The following is an 18,108-nucleotide window of genomic DNA, read 5'->3' as shown; positions in this document are numbered from 1 at the left end:
TACACCACGGTAGCATTTTGGTCATGGCATAAATGTTGGGAAAAATGCTAAGGAAAATGCTTTCGTCTAAAGCAGGTGTAAGAATGAGTAAGAAGCAACATTTTAAGCTATGTCCATCAATTAAAGGTGCATGGGCAAAGGCCCAATTTTCAAAATTTGCCCGGACCATGTGCCAGAATTAACATATACATCTAAAGATACTCGAATTACAAAACCATATATCAATTGTTACTATTATTAACAAGCTCTGCTTGATGAAGTCCTTTGTTTTCCTATTGTCAGTATGGGACAAATTGAAGATAGACGGCTATAAGTTCTCGACCACTTCACCTTTTTGAAAAATTTTGATTGCACATGCAAGAATGAGTAAAAAGCAACATTTTAAGTAACGTCCAACAATTAAGGGTCCAGCGGGGAAAGCAGGGGCAAAGGCCCAAAGTTTGAAATTTTCCATAATTACGCAAAATTTCCCAAGGTCGTAGTTTTCATTCTTTTTTTTTTTTCTCTCCAAAGTTGTGGCATGGTCATTCCGAATCCTCATAGAGTCGTCTTTTGTTATGCTTCCCTCCAAATTTGGGCTATCCAGCATCCATAGGGCCGATGCTAGAAGCGAAATTCTGTATATTGTTCAGTTAGCTGTCATTACATACAGTGTTTTTTTTTTTTTTGTTTCTTTGGCCAAGAAGTGTCAGTCTGATTTGAACGAAACTTTGCATTGTTGTAGGAATGTACCACCACTACATACTACATTTTTCATTCACTTTGGTTTATTGGGGGGGGGGGAGCACAGAGGCATGCTGCTAGCCAATTGTTTTGAAAATTTTCAATTTTCTTCTTCCTTTAACACTATTGGAAAGCAGAATGTATATATTTTTCAACTGCTAAAACCCTGATCAACAAGAAATTTTACTGCCTAAGCTTTCGGTTATTTAAAATGCTGTATCCATCTTAAGAGGAAATTTCCTAAATCTGAGTACATTATAGAAATTCAATGAAAATTAAGAAAGTGTAATTGTACACAGGAAGAGTCAGTACATAGAGTATTTATAACACAAAATGAATCATATAAACATTTTGCTTCCTTGAATTATGAATTTGTTAAATTTTCAATTTTGCTAAGGTAAATCAGGTAAAACAAACTAGGGAAAAGTAGGACATGTACCAAAAAAATCAGTTGTATTATCATTGCCTGTTTCAGTAATTAACTGTTTCTATCTTGTTATTTTTCAGGTTCATAAAGAAACTATAGACAAAGTTCCAAATTCATTACCTAATAGGTCAAATATAGAAATAGAAATTTATGGTATGGAAGGGATTCCAGAAGATGACGTAAAGGAACATGAAAGACAAAAGCAAGGTAATGAAGCCCAAAGTGCATACCTGTAACTACTATAATTTTTTGTTTTCATATTGTTTGGGTGTATAATTTCAAAGTGTACTTGAAAATTTGTAATTTTTTTAGTGTTGAATAGTGCATATTTAGCAATCATGATTGTGCAGGTTTATTTTTTTATTTTTTTTACAGAGATTAAGCTTTTATCTCTGAGCCTGTAAGAAACAGCACAGATATGCATGTGTAAATTTTATGAATGTGCATTCATTGTGTATTTGGCTATTTACATGTACAGTAGAGCATCGATTATCCGAAGTAATTGGGGGACATGGGTGTTCGGAAAACTGGTTTGATAATCGAACTGTACATGTTTATTTGCCAAAAAGAAGTACTGTACAGTAAATTTATTCATAAAAACAGGCATCTCTTTAAGTATGTATTACAAAGTAACGTACAAAGGCAACTTTAGTAGGAATATATAGTATGTGGTACAGTTTATTAAACAAAAATATGTACATATTACATACGCATTTTGCATGAACAATACACACAGTACACAAAATTAACGTTTAAAAAAATCCTTTATTTTGGTCTGTCTAAGCAAGCCTACACGCTTACGAGCAGCTAAGTCACGTACTTTTTTCATTACAGATATCTGAAAGTGAGCGAGTACACAGTTCGGTTAAGCGGTCGTTCGGTTGACCAACGTTCGGATAATCGATGCTCTACTGTATGTGCTAAATTGAAAAAAAATATTTTTGCTTATACATGAATTGTGCGCAATGCAAATTTTCGACATATTTTCTTGTTCCAAGTATATTTGTTTCATGCTAATTTCTTGGTAAACGTGATAATCTGCTTCCCAAGGATTCACTGAGTAGAAAACTCTCGAACTTGCTTCATTGATACAAAGTATAGTTTCTCTGCAACTCCTAATGTATGTTCTGTGAGAGTTTACTTGCCAATTGAGAGCATTAATTTTTGTTATGCTACTCTGTGACAATTTGAACTGGGCAAGATGTACTGTGATTAAACATATTCTTATTGACCTTATAACTGTGAAATGTAAAATATGTCCTATTGGCTCCATCCCTCCCTTGTATGCAGGTACTCCCCAACATCTGAAATGTTTTAATACTATGTTCAGAAGAGTTTAGCTCTCAAACATTATGAATGTTAGTGATTGCTTCTGGAGGAATAGAAAATTATTAACCAAGGAGAATAGTACTAATCATGGCAAAAAAGTAGTATTGGTTTTAAATTGTTGGGAGAGTGGATTTTCTTTTCAATTTGAAAAATATTTCTATCAGCAGCAGAAAGGGAAGACTAGAGAACATTCAGATAGATAATAATTCCATATTGTACTCTTATGTTGTTGTTACACAAACACACATTTCCATTGCTTATAAAATGCTGCATTTTCCATTATGCAATGCAGGACTTCAACTGGAAAGTGTTAGCTGGGGGGATGTTTGGTCAAGCCTTTTCGTTAGCTGCGGGGATGCTCCTATTGTTTGACATGATGATTATGAGACAACTGGAGAGATGCTTTGCAAGAATTGTGTTAGCTGGGGGGATGCCCCCCCTCCTCACTTCAAGCTCTGATCTAATGACTTTTCCTACCCTGAATGATCTTTTGCAGACATAGGAAAATGTTGTCCACAAAAAGATTCTAAATGTGTGAATAAGAGAAATTTTTCATAGTGTTACATGTTTGTAGATGGTATAGTTTAATCCATAAAGGAATCAACAAATTTCATTTGGTTTACAATATTTGTTTCTTCCTGAAGCTTACTATAGACCATTTTCTTGCAGGTAATTTCTTTGAGGGAAATTTCAAATGTTGCTTAAAATTAATCATGGTGTTTTGAATAATTTTAGGTTCAAAGAACCAAAGTGCTAGTAGTGGGGAAGATGAGCCAAATCCAAAAAAACCCAAGCCAGATGTCACTGTAGCAAATGGCCCAAATACGAACATGATGCCAGGTATGATGACACCTGGCATGCCACCTCCCATGGGTCAAAATCACATGCCTCCAATGAGTATGGGTCATATGCCTCCAATGGGTCCTATGATGGGACCAATGGGACACATGGGCCCTGCTCAAATGGGAGGCCCTCCTTTTATGGGTCCTGGGTAAGTTACCAACTAATCATAAACATAACTATACTTAACTAGTAGTGCTAGGGTAGTGTCAAATAGAAGCTTAACTTTTGAAGTATGCATAATAATAATACAGTAAAATATTAAATTGGATCTCACCAAGTAATGTAGTAATAATATTTTCATTTTTGTGATTATTCTTGCCACTTACGTATTGAGCTGTCAGTGTTTTTTTTTAATTGCTGTTTAATTTGTGTTTTTGTCTTTCGAACTATTGGTTTAGGATGCCGATGATGGGCCCTATGGGTCATATGGGCCCTCCTCCCACTGGAATGCCAGCCCAACAACAGACCCAACCTCCTTCAAAGCCTCTGTTTCCTGCAGCAGCACCGGTAAGCTTCTAAGTTACTCTTCGTGTGTCATATAGCTGTATTTTTACCACCATTTATTTGCGAAGAAGTGAGTTACTCATTTCATACGCTGATCTGTTAACCCTTAAATGCCATGCTATCCCAGCCAGGTATTTTCACCAACACCGAGTTGAAAGGTGACTTTGGGAGCATCCTGTACCTCAGTTATGATCCGGTTTCATGTATAGATTGTTACATGACCTTTAAAGTGTGTAATGACTGATTTTATCACTTAGTAGTCTTATGATTATGGAGGTACATGTTTTTTGGTAAATAAAAAATCAAAATTTTTGCTACAAAAGCAGTATATAGAATACAATTTTGATTTTATAGCAGTATAAAAAATGACATTTTGGTTTTAGAATTGTGAATATAATCCTAAATTTGATTTGAAAACTGCAGTTATTACACAAAATAAACATATCCCTTCTAATAGCACATTTATGTAGTTGCCAAAGTATTAAGTCTATTCCTGTACAAAGGGGTCCATTTTTGCTTCCCAAATATTTACAGCAGAATTAATCAATTTTTCATGAATTGCATAACTCTCAGGATAATTCAAACCTCGGAAAGTGGCGCATCAGTAACTAAAATCTATATTTCGTCTTTGAGAGAGTATTTCACATATTGCAGTTCATTTCGCATCATTTCGTGACAAAACAGGTAGGAAAATGCACCTCACACCTTTCAGAAATGAGAAATTAACAAACATTACAATGTGTTATTTCACATTTCGTGTTTTTGTCAAAAATGAAATATGCATGCCTATACTTATGATGTAATAGGGAGATGGAGGAACCCCAAACTTTGAAATGCACAGTTCCCTACATAGCTGTTAACTATGCAGCTGTTCTTATCTATTATCAGAAGTTTTGCAAGTGGAAAGATAATGAATAAGCTAAGCATAGGAATTCCTTGAAGCCCATAGCAGGCGATGCTTTAAACCCTCAAGTGGCAGTGGTTGTCTTATTGGAGTCAGGCAAATTTAATTTTTGGTGACAAAGAATTGCTCTTTCATAATTTCTTCTTTCAACTATTGAAACATGTGAGCCTGATGTTTGGTGAACAAAACGAGGTAAGATTAATAACTACTATTCTTAGTTTTATTTATACTAGTAATATTTGCATGTGCGAAATGTGTTTTCTTTTTACATAAATTAATAAGCCATAGTAGCTCAGCCGTCAGGGTGTCTGACTTCCATGCGAGAGACCCGGGATTTTTTCCACGTGTTCAAAGGACTCCGGCACCCACTCAGCATCATATAAAGTGGGTACCTGGAGAAAACTGGGACATAAAGGTGGCCAGGGGCATGATGCTGATCACATCACCTCCACCTTCGGCCATGATCAAGAAAGTGTGGGGCCCTAACTTCACACCCCCTATACACCTTCATGGCATGCTGCAAAGCACAGGGGAACACTTTACTTTTTTTAATTTTTTGATTCAGAAAGTGAAGGTTTTCTGCCTCTTGTGGGGTCAGCATAGAAGTCAAGCCTCTCCATTTTTTCCCACCATTCCTCTCTTTCCACGGTGTTCCAATCTTGTCCTCTCTTCTTAACACACTCCACATTCTGCTCTTTCCATGGATATATTGGTCTCCCCCTTGGGCTTATTCCCACTCCTTGTGCATTGTAAGCTCTTACTGGTAGTCTTCACCACCCCCACTGTCTGTTGGATCTCCTCATTCCTTAACAGAATATATCCCAATATTTTGCTGCCGTTTTCAACCCTAAAGTGATACGTACACACAAAAAAAGTGAAATAAATTATCAGTGAACTTTAGTGTTTCTGTGATTAGTATCTGTACCACAGTGCCAAAATTGACTACCATTTTGTCGATATGGTCAATAAAAGAAGGAGATTTTATACGACAATAAGAAGCAATGTTATGACTAGGGAGCGGAAGTTGATGACCTAATAAAAATATAGGTATATGACGTATAGAATGTCCTAAAAAATGGGAAAAAATTAAGTAAAAAATGTAAAAAATGACCATTAAATTTGTTAGTTTCAGGTTAAAAATTGAAATGGAAAGGAAATTAAACAAAGTGCAATCTTGCTTTAAAAAAATAGGCACCAAATGATACCACATGCACATTCAATTAAAATATGCAACGATGATTTCCAATGGAAACAACCAAATAATTTTAAAACAATTGAATGAAAAAAGTCGTACGCACTGAATGAATTGGTGTAAAATGCATTAATTTCCCGCATCTTTGCCTGGTGATGTAGTGTGGTGTGTGTCGGTGGTATTGTAAAGAAAAATGAATTATCATGATCCACGTAAGACAATTGAAGACTAAAATTGGTAAATGCTGTAAGAGCCAAAATAATGCAAACACCGTTTTCCACGTTAAACTGTGAAATATGCCATGCTTTATAATGTGGTAAAAGTGAAAAGTGCCTGGTAGCCCTCTAAGTAGTTCAAAGGGCATGTAAAGAGGTCTCTAGTGTGAACGTTCTTACGAGCTGATGTGCAGAATGATGCGATTTCCCAACACTTTCGCTTTTGGCACTTACAACGTTTACCACTTTAGTCCTCAATTTTTGTTTAGAAATTTAACAAAGTGTATAAAAAATATGGAAACCAAAATCAGGCAAGTCTGGCCAGGGTATTTCCAGCCTCTCCTTATCTGACCTTAAATCTGAGTTTGCCCCAGATGGGCACCTGGTGCTTTCCCCTGACACAACAAGGACTGTCACCAGTTCCGCATTTCTTTTGCTTGTAAATTGCAATCCTGCGAGAGATATATAGGCCTATGTCCACTTTGGTGAAAAGACTCCAGAATATTACCAAAATGAAAGAAGTGACAAAATATGACGAAATACACAGAATATTGCGAAAAATGACGGGAAAATGCCTAAAATCGGGGAAAATGACCTAAAACCTGAAAATTGGCAAGAAATGCAAAAAAATGCACTTTAAAATTACGTGTTTTGGTTTCTAGACGAAGTGTAATATTGTGTATATTTAATGGGCATTGTGTCCGAGATGTCAGAAAAAGATGACATTTCATCAACTTCCGCTCCCTAGTTATAACAATTAAAGTTCACGACAGTGTGTTTTTGAAAGCAATCAGTAACTGACATTAAATTCTTAGCTCTTGAGAAGGATCAAAATGTTGAGCAAATAATTTTAGGTACTAAAAAATTAAAGTTCTTATGTACAATATCACTTGTGTACTTATGTAATGATTAATAGTTGGAATAGTATAGTTTCTTGACTCACTTGGACACCCTCATTAACGTTACATTATTATTCCCACAAGTAGAGAGATGACATGTTCAAATATTCTACTTACTCCTTTTCAGTCAACCAAAATTTAATCTTTGTGACTTGTATGTAGGTATGCTATGCATCATTGGTTGCTATTAACACTTCATATTTGATGTGACAACAGCCCATCTGGAAGTTTCAATACTTTCAATGTTTACTGTTGTACATGGACCAAGAGACTGAGCATTCAAGATAATTCATGACAGAGTATGCTAGTATCTTGCAATTCCTTAAGTCTACTGAATTTTATATTTCTCTTTTGAGTGCTTTCTGAAATATCAGTAGGTCAGTTATGGTTGACTAATGCAAACAGGGAATAGATAATGACAATATGATTCTCATTGTGCCTTTGTAACAGAAGTAATTGATGTACTTCATTGTAGTTCACACCGTATCAGTATTTTTCTGGCCTTTCGTCAGATTTCATTGTTACTAAAAATCAATAGGTCACATTAGTGTTTCACTCTTCCAATATACATAAAACCCCAATCCCCCCACTCACTCACTGACATAAATGGACCTCCCAAATGGCATAATGGTAATATAATCAAGAGATCCCAGGTTGGATACCCAGTGGATGCTAATAGTGGTTCGGATCTCACTTTAAACTGTAGATCCAGTCTGATTAGCCTTACTGTGCATAAAGTGGACTTAAAACACAAACTCAACAACATAAATGTTCTCCAATCCCGGAGGCAAAAAATACTCCTTTACGACCCCCCACAACAAAATAGTCTTAAAACAACATGAACATTTAAGAAAACACTCGCCCCTTTTTTAAGGTTGAAAATGTCCTTTTTTTGACTTCCGTTTAAATGGGCGAAATCCAGCTTTTTTTTCTCATACTTGATCCTGGAGTTCATCAACTTCCAAGTTAGAAAACGTGCATCAAACAGGAGTGACATCTACATAAGAATATTCAGTCCAGAGATTACTTGCAGCTTAGTACTCTTACATCATGGCTGTTTTAATAAAATATTTAGAGGTACAGTAACAGTATTTTTTGTTTGCAATTTTTGTTGTTGACCATGAAAATGGACATTGGTAGGGAACTTGAAGAATGTTAATTTTCAGGCCGAAAAATATGTAAAAATGTGAGTTAGTGATACTTGAATTTTCGTATTTCAAAATATGAGCGTCATAATTTATTGCAGAGCAAAGCAGGAATTTGTGGGGAATGACAGAAAACAATAATTTTTAAAAATGAACAAATGACAAATGAAGTAAATATTGCTCTTTCAATTTGATGGAGCTATTGAATTTGTTTACATAAAACATCTAACTAACTATTTTCAAATGGACAATACTTTCTCAGTTTATTATTAAGAAAATAGACAAAAATACTTTGGTATTTGTACAATATTAGAGCACATACACGCATAACGTTACATTGTAAACTTTTGAAATGAGAGAATATACTTACTTGTTTCCCTTCCTTCAATACTACATGCCGACATTTCCAAAGTCATTATGAGCATTGAGAAATCCCATCTCTGATGTGGATAAAGAATATTTTAAATTATCAAGTCTTGTGAATTACCCAATTTTATTTACATAATGTAGTGATTTCTGGATATCATCTTGGTTTCAATGTTGATCCCGAACAAACAAATGTGTCAGTCAGGATAATTTAATTTAAATTTTAATCTCAAAACTTGAAAAGTTAAATAAATGTGAATTAATTGCTGGGAACTTTTGGTGACTTGATAATATTTAACCCATTATGTACCAGCGTCCTATAAATAGGACAGTTGCTTTCTTAATTTTTATTAAATGTAAAACTAAGTTTATGAACAAGCAATTGTTTTATTATTCAATAAAGCATATTAATAACTATGTTCATAAATAAAGATAACAATTTGGGTTGAGAACAGTATAAGTAAAAGTACAGTTCATTAAAGCAATATTTAGTACTATGTCATGCTATCAGTTTCATTCATCTAGTTTGCAAACAATATGCAGTGGGCATGTAAAAATGCTATATACAACTTTGAAAGGGTCTCCATACGATTTGTATGAAGAATATCTCAAACCCACGAGGTTTTTGTCTTTGTGGAATGGTAATGAAGTTTGCTGTCCTATTTATAGGACGCTGGAACTTAAAGGTATCAATTTCATCTTTTTCCTCACAGATGTCTCTAGCTTTGTTGCAACAGAAGACAAACGAGTAGCTACGTATGCAAAGCCATTGTGATTTTTGCGTGTCAGGAGGTAACAACTTGCATGTTGCAGTGTCCGTTACCCATCATCTTACCTTTGTCGACATGTTTAGGAAGTGGCTTACAGCAAGTGAAATAAAGGATATTCTCCTTCATCCAGCCGTAGCTGACAACTCTGCAGAACTGAGTGTGGTGGTTCTGCCTCCTGATAATGACATCATCAGCAATGAAGATATTTTTGAAGATGATCAAATACATGATGTGGAGGTTGCACATGTTCCTGGTGAGTTACTTTTGTAAATTGTACCAAATGAAGAAAACACGGAGACTTCTTTGAATGTGGAAGAACCTGAAGAAATCCCTACACCTGGTTGCAGCAAAAGTAGAAAGTTACGAGGGGGAGTGAAGAAGAGGCAGCTATCAACATGTAATGCAAATTGGAGGAAATGTGACCCAGTGTACACCAAATTGAAAGTTGAAGGTCTTTGTGCAGAATCACAGGCAGCCGATATGGAAACTACATTGGCAGGCAAATCTCTGCTTCAAGTTTTTGAAATGTTTTTCGATTGCGACGTTTTGAATTTGATTATTACACAGTCTGTGAAGTATGCAACAGAAATAAAAAAAAAGAATTGCAGTTTTCTCTATCAGTTGATGAGTTAAAGCGATTCTTAGGGATTCTGTTACTATCAGGCTATCACAAGGTGCCCAGTGGGAAGCACTTTTGGAGTGAAGATTATGATTTATGTGTAGATATTGTGAGAAAGGCCATGCCAAGAAATAAGTATCTCAAAATTAAGAGTTTTATACACTTCAATGATAACAGCAAAGTGAACGAATTCAAAGATGATCGAGGTGAATAAGAAATTCAGAAGGTGGGGCATATTTGAGAAATATTTGTCAGTGGATGAAATGATAGTGAAATATTATTATGATGGCCGCCATGGACTGAAGCAATTCATTCGGGGAAAACCAATTCGATTTGGATATAAGATGTGGGCTTTGTGTGGTGAAAGTGGATACTGCTTTAATTTTGACCTATATTGTATCAAACACATAGCACACAATGAAAGAGAAGACTTAGTTTTGGGTTTCCGTGTTGTGCTCAATATGTTGAAACCAATTCAAGAGCCAAACAGCTACTGGGTAGTTTTTGATAATTTATTTACCAGCAGAGACTTACTTGTGCACTTGCGAGACAAAGGCATTAGAGCTACAGGTACGTCGAGACAGAATTGCCTTAGTAAGTGTCCCTTGAAGGATTCAAAAGAATTGAGTAAAAATGCAAGGGGCACGCACATTTGACTACTATTTTGATGTGGAAGGAGAGATACTATTTGTCAAGTGGAATGATAATAAATGTGTTGCTATCGGTACCAACTCTGATACTATTGAGCCATTGTGTCAAACATTACGATGGAGCAGAACAGCTAGAGCGAAAATTTCCATCCCTCGGCCACATATTGTAAAGTCATATAATAAATACATGGGTGGCGTTGACCACCACGACTGGCTTGTAAGCAAATACAATGCTTCTGTTCGAGGTAAAAAATGGTATTGGTGTCTGTTTACAAGAATGCTTTACAAGACAGTTGTAAATTCGTGGATTGTGTACAGAAAGGTATCACAATCAGGAATGGACTTGCTGGAATACAGAAGATCAATTGCAGTGGCATATTTGAAGGCAGGACAAGGACGTCCATCTGCAATTGGAAAACCCACGAAAACATCATCACAATCCACATTTCAAGATGTGAGGTATGATGGCATTGGACATTATGCTGTGCGAAGAGATAAACAAAGAAGGTGACAAGGAAAGAGCTGCAAATCTAAACCCTTAACATTTTGTGAGAAATGTCAGGTAACGTTGTGCAAAGATTGTTTCACACCTTACCACACACAATAAGCAACCAGAGTTCCATATATGTATTGTTTCCTTTTCTTATTATTTGAGAATGTGTGTATATCGTGTGTATCAAATGTAATAATCAATAAACACAGATGTAGTAATACAACTTTTAACCAAGCTATGAAACTTCCTATATTAACTTACGTTCTGTCAGAAAGGTGCATATGTTGAGTATGATACCCTATTGTACCAGCGTCCTATTTTTAGGACAGTTATTTATATGAAACTGGTAACAGGTAAATTTTTTATTGCTGCGTGGATCACTTTAAAACAACCCCCTTATCATATCCAATCAGAATTTCAGTCAATAAAATCAAAAGAAAAAGTGTGGTACTTAAAGGGTTAATATTGGAGGTTTTTAATGTTCAGTAATACAGGGTGTTTCAAAATGATGTGAATGATAAAAACACATTCCATGAGCAATACAACATAATCACCAATCAAATATCCCATGAAATACATTCAAACACATCCTTAAGTTGTTTTTTTTTAATGGTCCCAGTAGTTCTAAATTCTGCGCCAGGTGCCAGGCTGACAATTGTAAAATGGCTGCCAATGGTGAGGAGAAAACATTTTGCGAAAGTAGCTCGGTCGTGAGCATGCAATGTCAGTTTCATATACGATTTCATAAAGATCCACCACCAAGAATTCTTATTAGATCCACCGCATAAGCGCAGCAGTGCGAATTATTGATGAGATTCTGAAACATGGTGAAATGTGTGTGGATGGAGCTAGATTACCATAATGAACGGTGCTCACATTGAGGATTTGTGAGTTACTTTGCAATAACCATTGGCACTTAAACTTGGACAGTTATATTACATATGTGTAAAGTTCAGGGTGGCTACTCACCGGGAATTATGCATGAATGATTTGCCCTGGGAATTAGGTGTGTATTCTGCGTGAATTTTTCTCAGTAGAAAAATTGCAATTTTTATTAATCCAGAATTTTTACATATTTATAAATGCCCTAAAGCACTTTTTTCGCAGTTTTTTAATTTTTATGGAAGAAGGAAAAGAAAGCTTTGTGGAAAATTGTGCAGAATTCTCTCAAACTGTTTACTTTGTTAGTGTTCTTTGCAGAACAATCTATCTTGCAGATGAAAGATTATTGCAAAATCTGTATCTTGAAGTTGATGAGTTAAATTTGAGTTTGAAATTCTTACACAATTAACAATTTTTAATAGATTAGTATGTCACGTAACATTTGTGACTTGTGTTTGTAGATTATGTGAAATGGCAAATGTAAACTCCACACCTTTAATTCAATATTTTAAATTTATATAACATTTAATTGAATTGGATTAGAGTTCTTGGGTATGTTGGAATCATGCAGACCCTTTACGTTGTTAATATATTTGTGGGTGGTGAGATACAAGATTGAAATAGAGAAAACATCTGCTTGTACTCTTGAATTTTTGGAAAATTTGCCTTGAAAACCGGGAATTATACTTGAATTTAAACACCCTGGAAATTGTATCTTATTTTTACAATTTATGAATAAAATACATGTATAACTGATTGAAATTGTTCACATCTTTTTGAAACTCTGTGTATAAGTTTGTGTGTAAAGTTTAATGTATGTAGTAGGGCTGATCAAATACCATTTTGAACTTTTTATCGTTCATGATACTCGTACCAGTTCCTACCGATACTGATGCTTGAAAATTGTTCAATATATTAGTGTGTAAGTATTCCACTCCAATTATATGCATCAATTTACCAGAATTTTGCTTCAAAATATTCAAGAATGACATCAGAGTATTAACTGGGTGTCTACCAGTCAAGAAAAAGTAAAGAAATCAACAAGCAGGTCAAGAAGTAAAAAAAAAAATCAAGAAACTATACTTCTGGTCAAGAATTTTTGCTATTACAATAACTGATTTAGTTTTTTACTTCACTTTTCTGCTCCTTTTGACTGATAGCGAGGATGAGGATGAAGGGTGGTAAGGTAAGATGGATGAAGCGACAATCACACATATATAGAGATGAGAAAACTAGCCCCAGATAAGATTATACTGGCTGAGAGTCCAGATGCCAAAGCCTCATTAGTCTGCCAAATGCAGTCCAGGATGCATTAATAGATAAAGCAAGTCTAATTCTCTTGTTAAATACAGCTTCAGTTTATATCTTAAGTAGCCTTTTGGTAGGGATTTTTCATTAAATAAATATTTTTTACTTAATTTCTTAATTACTATCCAACTTGGCCTAAATAGGAGTTGAATAAATAAAGGTCTAGAAAAAGTCAAGAATATATTTTTGTTATTTTGGTAGACACCCTGATTAAAGTACCTGCTATGTATTCATAAAATACAGTTTTTCACATAGTGTTGATGCAAAGTAAAGAAAAATTGGGATTTGTATCATTTCCAGGATAATTACACTCCACAAAAAAAATGACACAGCATTTTGTGAACTAAAATGACAGAAAAAATATTGGCCGGTATCAGTAAATAAATCCAACCGATAATTTCTAACATCGATACATCACCATTGGTGTCGAGTCAGGCCTAGCATGTAGTGTACTACTAAAAATTTGAGCTCTTAAAAGATGTAATGTCTGTGTTAAAGGATTTATATATTTGAATAAAAAATATTATTTTTCCAGGTTGCAACCACTGCTGCTTCTGCTCCTGTTGGTGCAGATTTCAAGCCTATTGCAATATCAAGTGCTAATTCTTCACAGATAGGACCTGTGAAACCAACTTTTCCTGCATATAGGTGAGTGCACTGTTGCCACCGTAAATTACTAATTGTTCTTCAACCCGTGACCCTTTTGTCAGTATTGTTCCCCAAAATATTAAATAGAATGCGTTGGATTTTGGTGAGAGCTGTAAGGATTCATAAGAACTGGTTAAATTACTTAGAGTAATTGAATATGATTCATCACATATAACTCAAGAGTAGTGGTACTTAAGTAAAATAACAAAAAATCAAAAAAGGCTAGATTTATAATACTGCCTATAGATCTATCACATTGCAACCCCAATATTACATACCTGCCACATTATACATTTGATCTTGATGGTTGATCTTACACATGTGAGTTTTTCTGCACAGAAAGGCTAATCGGGACTGGACCTACAGTTTAAAGTAGGATCCGAACCACCGTGACATGTGCCTCCACTGGGTATTGAATCTGGGACTTCTTGATTACAAGGCGATAACGTTACCACTACACCATCGAGAGGCCTCTATTCAATATTATATTGAATAGCAGAAGTTACATAGGCTACATGTCAACTGACGAAAATCAAATAAAGTATGAACAAGTCAAAAGAAATAACAAGATTTTGGGACTTATTGCCTTGAAATATGAAATATAACTTGTATCTAGTGGGAATTTTCAAAAAAAGAGTCCCCACGTAATCCTCCTTCCAAGATCTGCCGATAATTGAGCATTCTTTCTACGTGTTTTTTCCTTTACACACACAACAGACATTATGAATTTTACACTTCATGTATTGTCATCCAGTTCGCCATGGACAGAAAAATTCAACAATATTCTTAGAAGCCATGCATAAGAGTTTTGGTGTGACCTAAAGTTTGAGTTCATTTAAATTAGTTATACACCATATTGAAAGTTTTATAGAATATAAAATTTGCTGGTTCCATTATGAACCTGACTGGTTCATTTATATTCCTAATATATCTGTGTGTGTGTGTGGGGGGGGGGGGGGGGTAGGCGTTGTAATGCAAGTTGCCATAGAAAAAGAGATTGTGTTTTACAAAAAATATTTTATAGTGTACCATATAAAAATCATGGTGGTCTAGTCGATAGGGCATCTGACTAATGCCATGCAGGAGATCCAGGTTCGATTCCCAGGGTGGGTGATCTCAGGTCAGAATTTTTCCTTTCTGCATAAAGCATCTCTTGTTGGGCTCACCCAACCTCAAATCAGTGGGTACCTGGAGGCAACCTGGGGGAAGGGGTAAAGGTGGCTGGAGTATGGTGCTGATCACGTCACCTCCAAAATGGCCCAAGATCAAGAATGTGTTTGGCCCTACCCCCAAATCTCCTAAATATGCCTTCATGGGATTGTGCTATACGGATTGGAAACTTTACATTTTAGCTTTACCTTGCTATAAAAAAACAACAAAATGACATAACTTCAAATTAGGGACGGACTACATGAAATTCTTTCCAATATAATGTCTAGAAATAAAATTTACCAGTAGTGACAACTGATAGAGGCACGTATTTTTGGTAAATAAAAAAACAAATTTCAATACAAAAACAGTCAGTTTTGGGTTCAAAAGCAGTAAATAAAATAAAATTTCACTGTTATAGCAGTGAAAAAGCAGTATATAAAATGACATTTTGGTTTTAAAATATGTGAATATAATCCTAAATTTGATTTAAAACTGCACTTATTGCACATCCCTTCTAATAGCACATTTATGTAGTTACCAGAGTATTAAATGTATTCCTGTATATAGGGGTCCATTTTTGCTTCTCAAATATTTACAGCAGAATTAACCAGTTTTCCGTAAATTGCATAACTCGCAGGATAATTCAAACTTCAGAAAGGGTGCATCGGTAAATAGACTCTAAATTTCATGTTTAAGAATCTATTTCGCATTTTGCAGTGCATTTCACATCATTTCATGACAAAACATTGTATGAAAATGCACCTCGTACTTTTCAGAAACACGAAAAATTAACATTACAATGTGTTATTTCACATTTTGTGTTTTCGTCAAAAACTAAATATGAATGGTGTTTTAACCTCCTTTATTAGTGTGTAACCAGGTTACTGCAGTGGATTTTCCGTTACAAAAGAAACTGCATATTTGTGTTCCTAGGGCATATAAATTATATTTTTCAGACACCAACCCAAAAAATTGCAGAATATTAGCATTAAGTCTATTAATGGATGTGTCAGATAAGTAAAATTATCAGTAATTTTCAGAGTATCATTAATCTGTCTTTTCCCTGTTTCAAATATAAGAAAATGCCACAGGTTAAAAAGTATACAGTGTCAACCTAAATTAAAAGCAGTGTAAAAACACAAGCAGCAACACACCATAAGGATAAGAGACTGTAGTTGGCTTTAGGCTATAAATAAAACATCTAACATCATCTTAAACTCTTCCAACCTATTCACTAAATTTCCAGCCTAAAAAAGTCCATGCTCATATGTTGGCTTAGTGGAATTGTAGAAAATTTTATTTAGGTGCCATTATTGGCCAATAACAATAGAGGGACAAGTATTGGACCATATTAGTGGTGATGTCACAGCAAATGACGAAGCACGATTTGAGTCCAGACAAAAGGACTATGTGGTTTTCTCCTACTCGAAACCATTGAATTTTCCATTGCACATGGTAGCTTTAAGAATTGTGACAGCAGTTATGAAGAAAAATTGTGATGCGTATCGTACATCCATGTAAAGATGAGATTTCAGAAAATACATCTATATATTACATATACCTTACAGAGAATTAGGTAAAGAATAACTTGAAAGTGGAAATCATGCATTTTTAAAGAAATTCCAGTCATTCTGCATCTGAACAGAGCCCAACTCAGTTAGTAGCCAACGAGAGTGACACTGCAACTTGGGATGACGGGATTTCAGGAGCCTCACGTGGCTACAGCAACTGCCTATTGGCTGCCTGGGCCTCCCCGATGGCGCAGTGGTAGCGTCTTCGCCTTGTAATCAAGGGGTCCCGGGTTCGATACCCGGTAGAGGCACAAGTGGTTCGGATCCCACTTTAAACTGTAGGTCCAGTCCCGATTAGCCTTACTGTGCATAAAGTGGACTTAAAACAACAAATCAACCAAGCCTATTGGCTGCCATTTCGAATGGGAAGCCAGTAGAAGCATTTGCATTACTTGATTCCCTGATTGATTCATTCTTTTTATTCTCTTCTGTAAGGTATGTGTAATATATCGACATATTCTCCGAAATCTCATCTTTACAGTGATGTACGATACACATCACAATTTTGTTTTGTAACTGCTGTCACGATTCTTAAAGTTACCCATTACAATGGTAAAGTCAGTGGTTTTGAATAGGGGAAAAAACATGTGCTGGTTTGTTTGGATTCAGTCTTCAAGTATGAAGTATGATGTCACAGTAATATCATTCATTGGTCCCATCCTAGTTTAAAAGTATCTAAATCTTTAAGAGAAATTTGTTTTAAGTTCACTTTATGCCCAGATACGCTAATTAGGACTAAGCCTACAGTTTAACCTTTACCAGATGTGACCGCTTTATGTATGTAAGCCTTTGGGGATTGGAGGTTTTCAAGCACATATTTTTCAAATGTAAAGTGATGCACAGAAATCATAGCACAACTATTTACCATAAGCAGTTGAGATATAAAAACAGAATCGTGCTCTTGTTGGAAGGGAAATTTTGGTATCCCCTTTCTAACAAACCCAATTAGAAGAATAAAGAAGAAATTTTAAATTTTACAAAAAGAAATAAACCGAAGAGAATAAAAAATTCTAAAATATTACATAGAAAAACTGTTGATAATCACACATTCATATTCATTGCTAAATATATTTTAGTGCATTGTACAATAAAAATAACATGATTTGTGGCAGTAATTACTTTAGGAGTATGCTAGGTAAATATTCTTCCATTGTATGTACTCTATGAGTGAAATCAACCAATGAACAGGATTCTTCAACCTCACATGTTTTGTTTCATTTAAAAATTGGCATTCTGAAAGGGGCCACCTAAATTAGGAGCCCATGCAAAGTTGCAGATCCATATCTTTTGTTGTTCAGAAAGTACAGGAGTGCAAAAGTTGAAGGTTTTGACCAATTTTTTTTTCGCCATCTTGTTAATTTTATTCACGATTGGGAAAAGAGAGACGCGGTAGTATATAAATATGGAGAAACTAGTACTCACTTATCCGCGAAACTGTTTTTTCTTTGTTCTATCAATTTCAGTGGCC

The 18,108-nt window shown here is 35.2% G+C and overlaps 1 protein-coding gene across 3 annotated transcripts in view; it reads left to right on the top strand.

Moving 5' to 3' along the window:
• Window positions 1–18,108, top strand: part of BuGZ (Bub3 interacting GLEBS and Zinc finger domain protein) — a 49,763-nt gene that overhangs the window by 11,112 nt on the left and 20,543 nt on the right. For 2 of the 3 annotated variants that reach the window (XM_083136897.1, XM_083136895.1), the window contains exons 3-6: window positions 1,231–1,357; window positions 3,215–3,472; window positions 3,717–3,829; window positions 13,805–13,917. In XM_083136897.1, the coding sequence (XP_082993023.1) occupies window positions 1,231–1,357; window positions 3,215–3,472; window positions 3,717–3,829; window positions 13,805–13,917 (611 nt within the window). The remainder of the gene's footprint in view (window positions 1–1,230; window positions 1,358–3,214; window positions 3,473–3,716; window positions 3,830–13,804; window positions 13,918–18,108) is intronic. The other variant, XM_083136896.1, reaches the window with a different exon arrangement.

Source organism: Lepisma saccharinum, chromosome 15, assembly GCF_977018435.1.
Source record: "Lepisma saccharinum chromosome 15, izLepSacc3.1, whole genome shotgun sequence".
NCBI classification, from domain to species: Eukaryota; Metazoa; Arthropoda; class Insecta; order Zygentoma; family Lepismatidae; genus Lepisma; species Lepisma saccharinum.
This window is presented reverse-complemented; position numbering and strand designations above follow the sequence as displayed.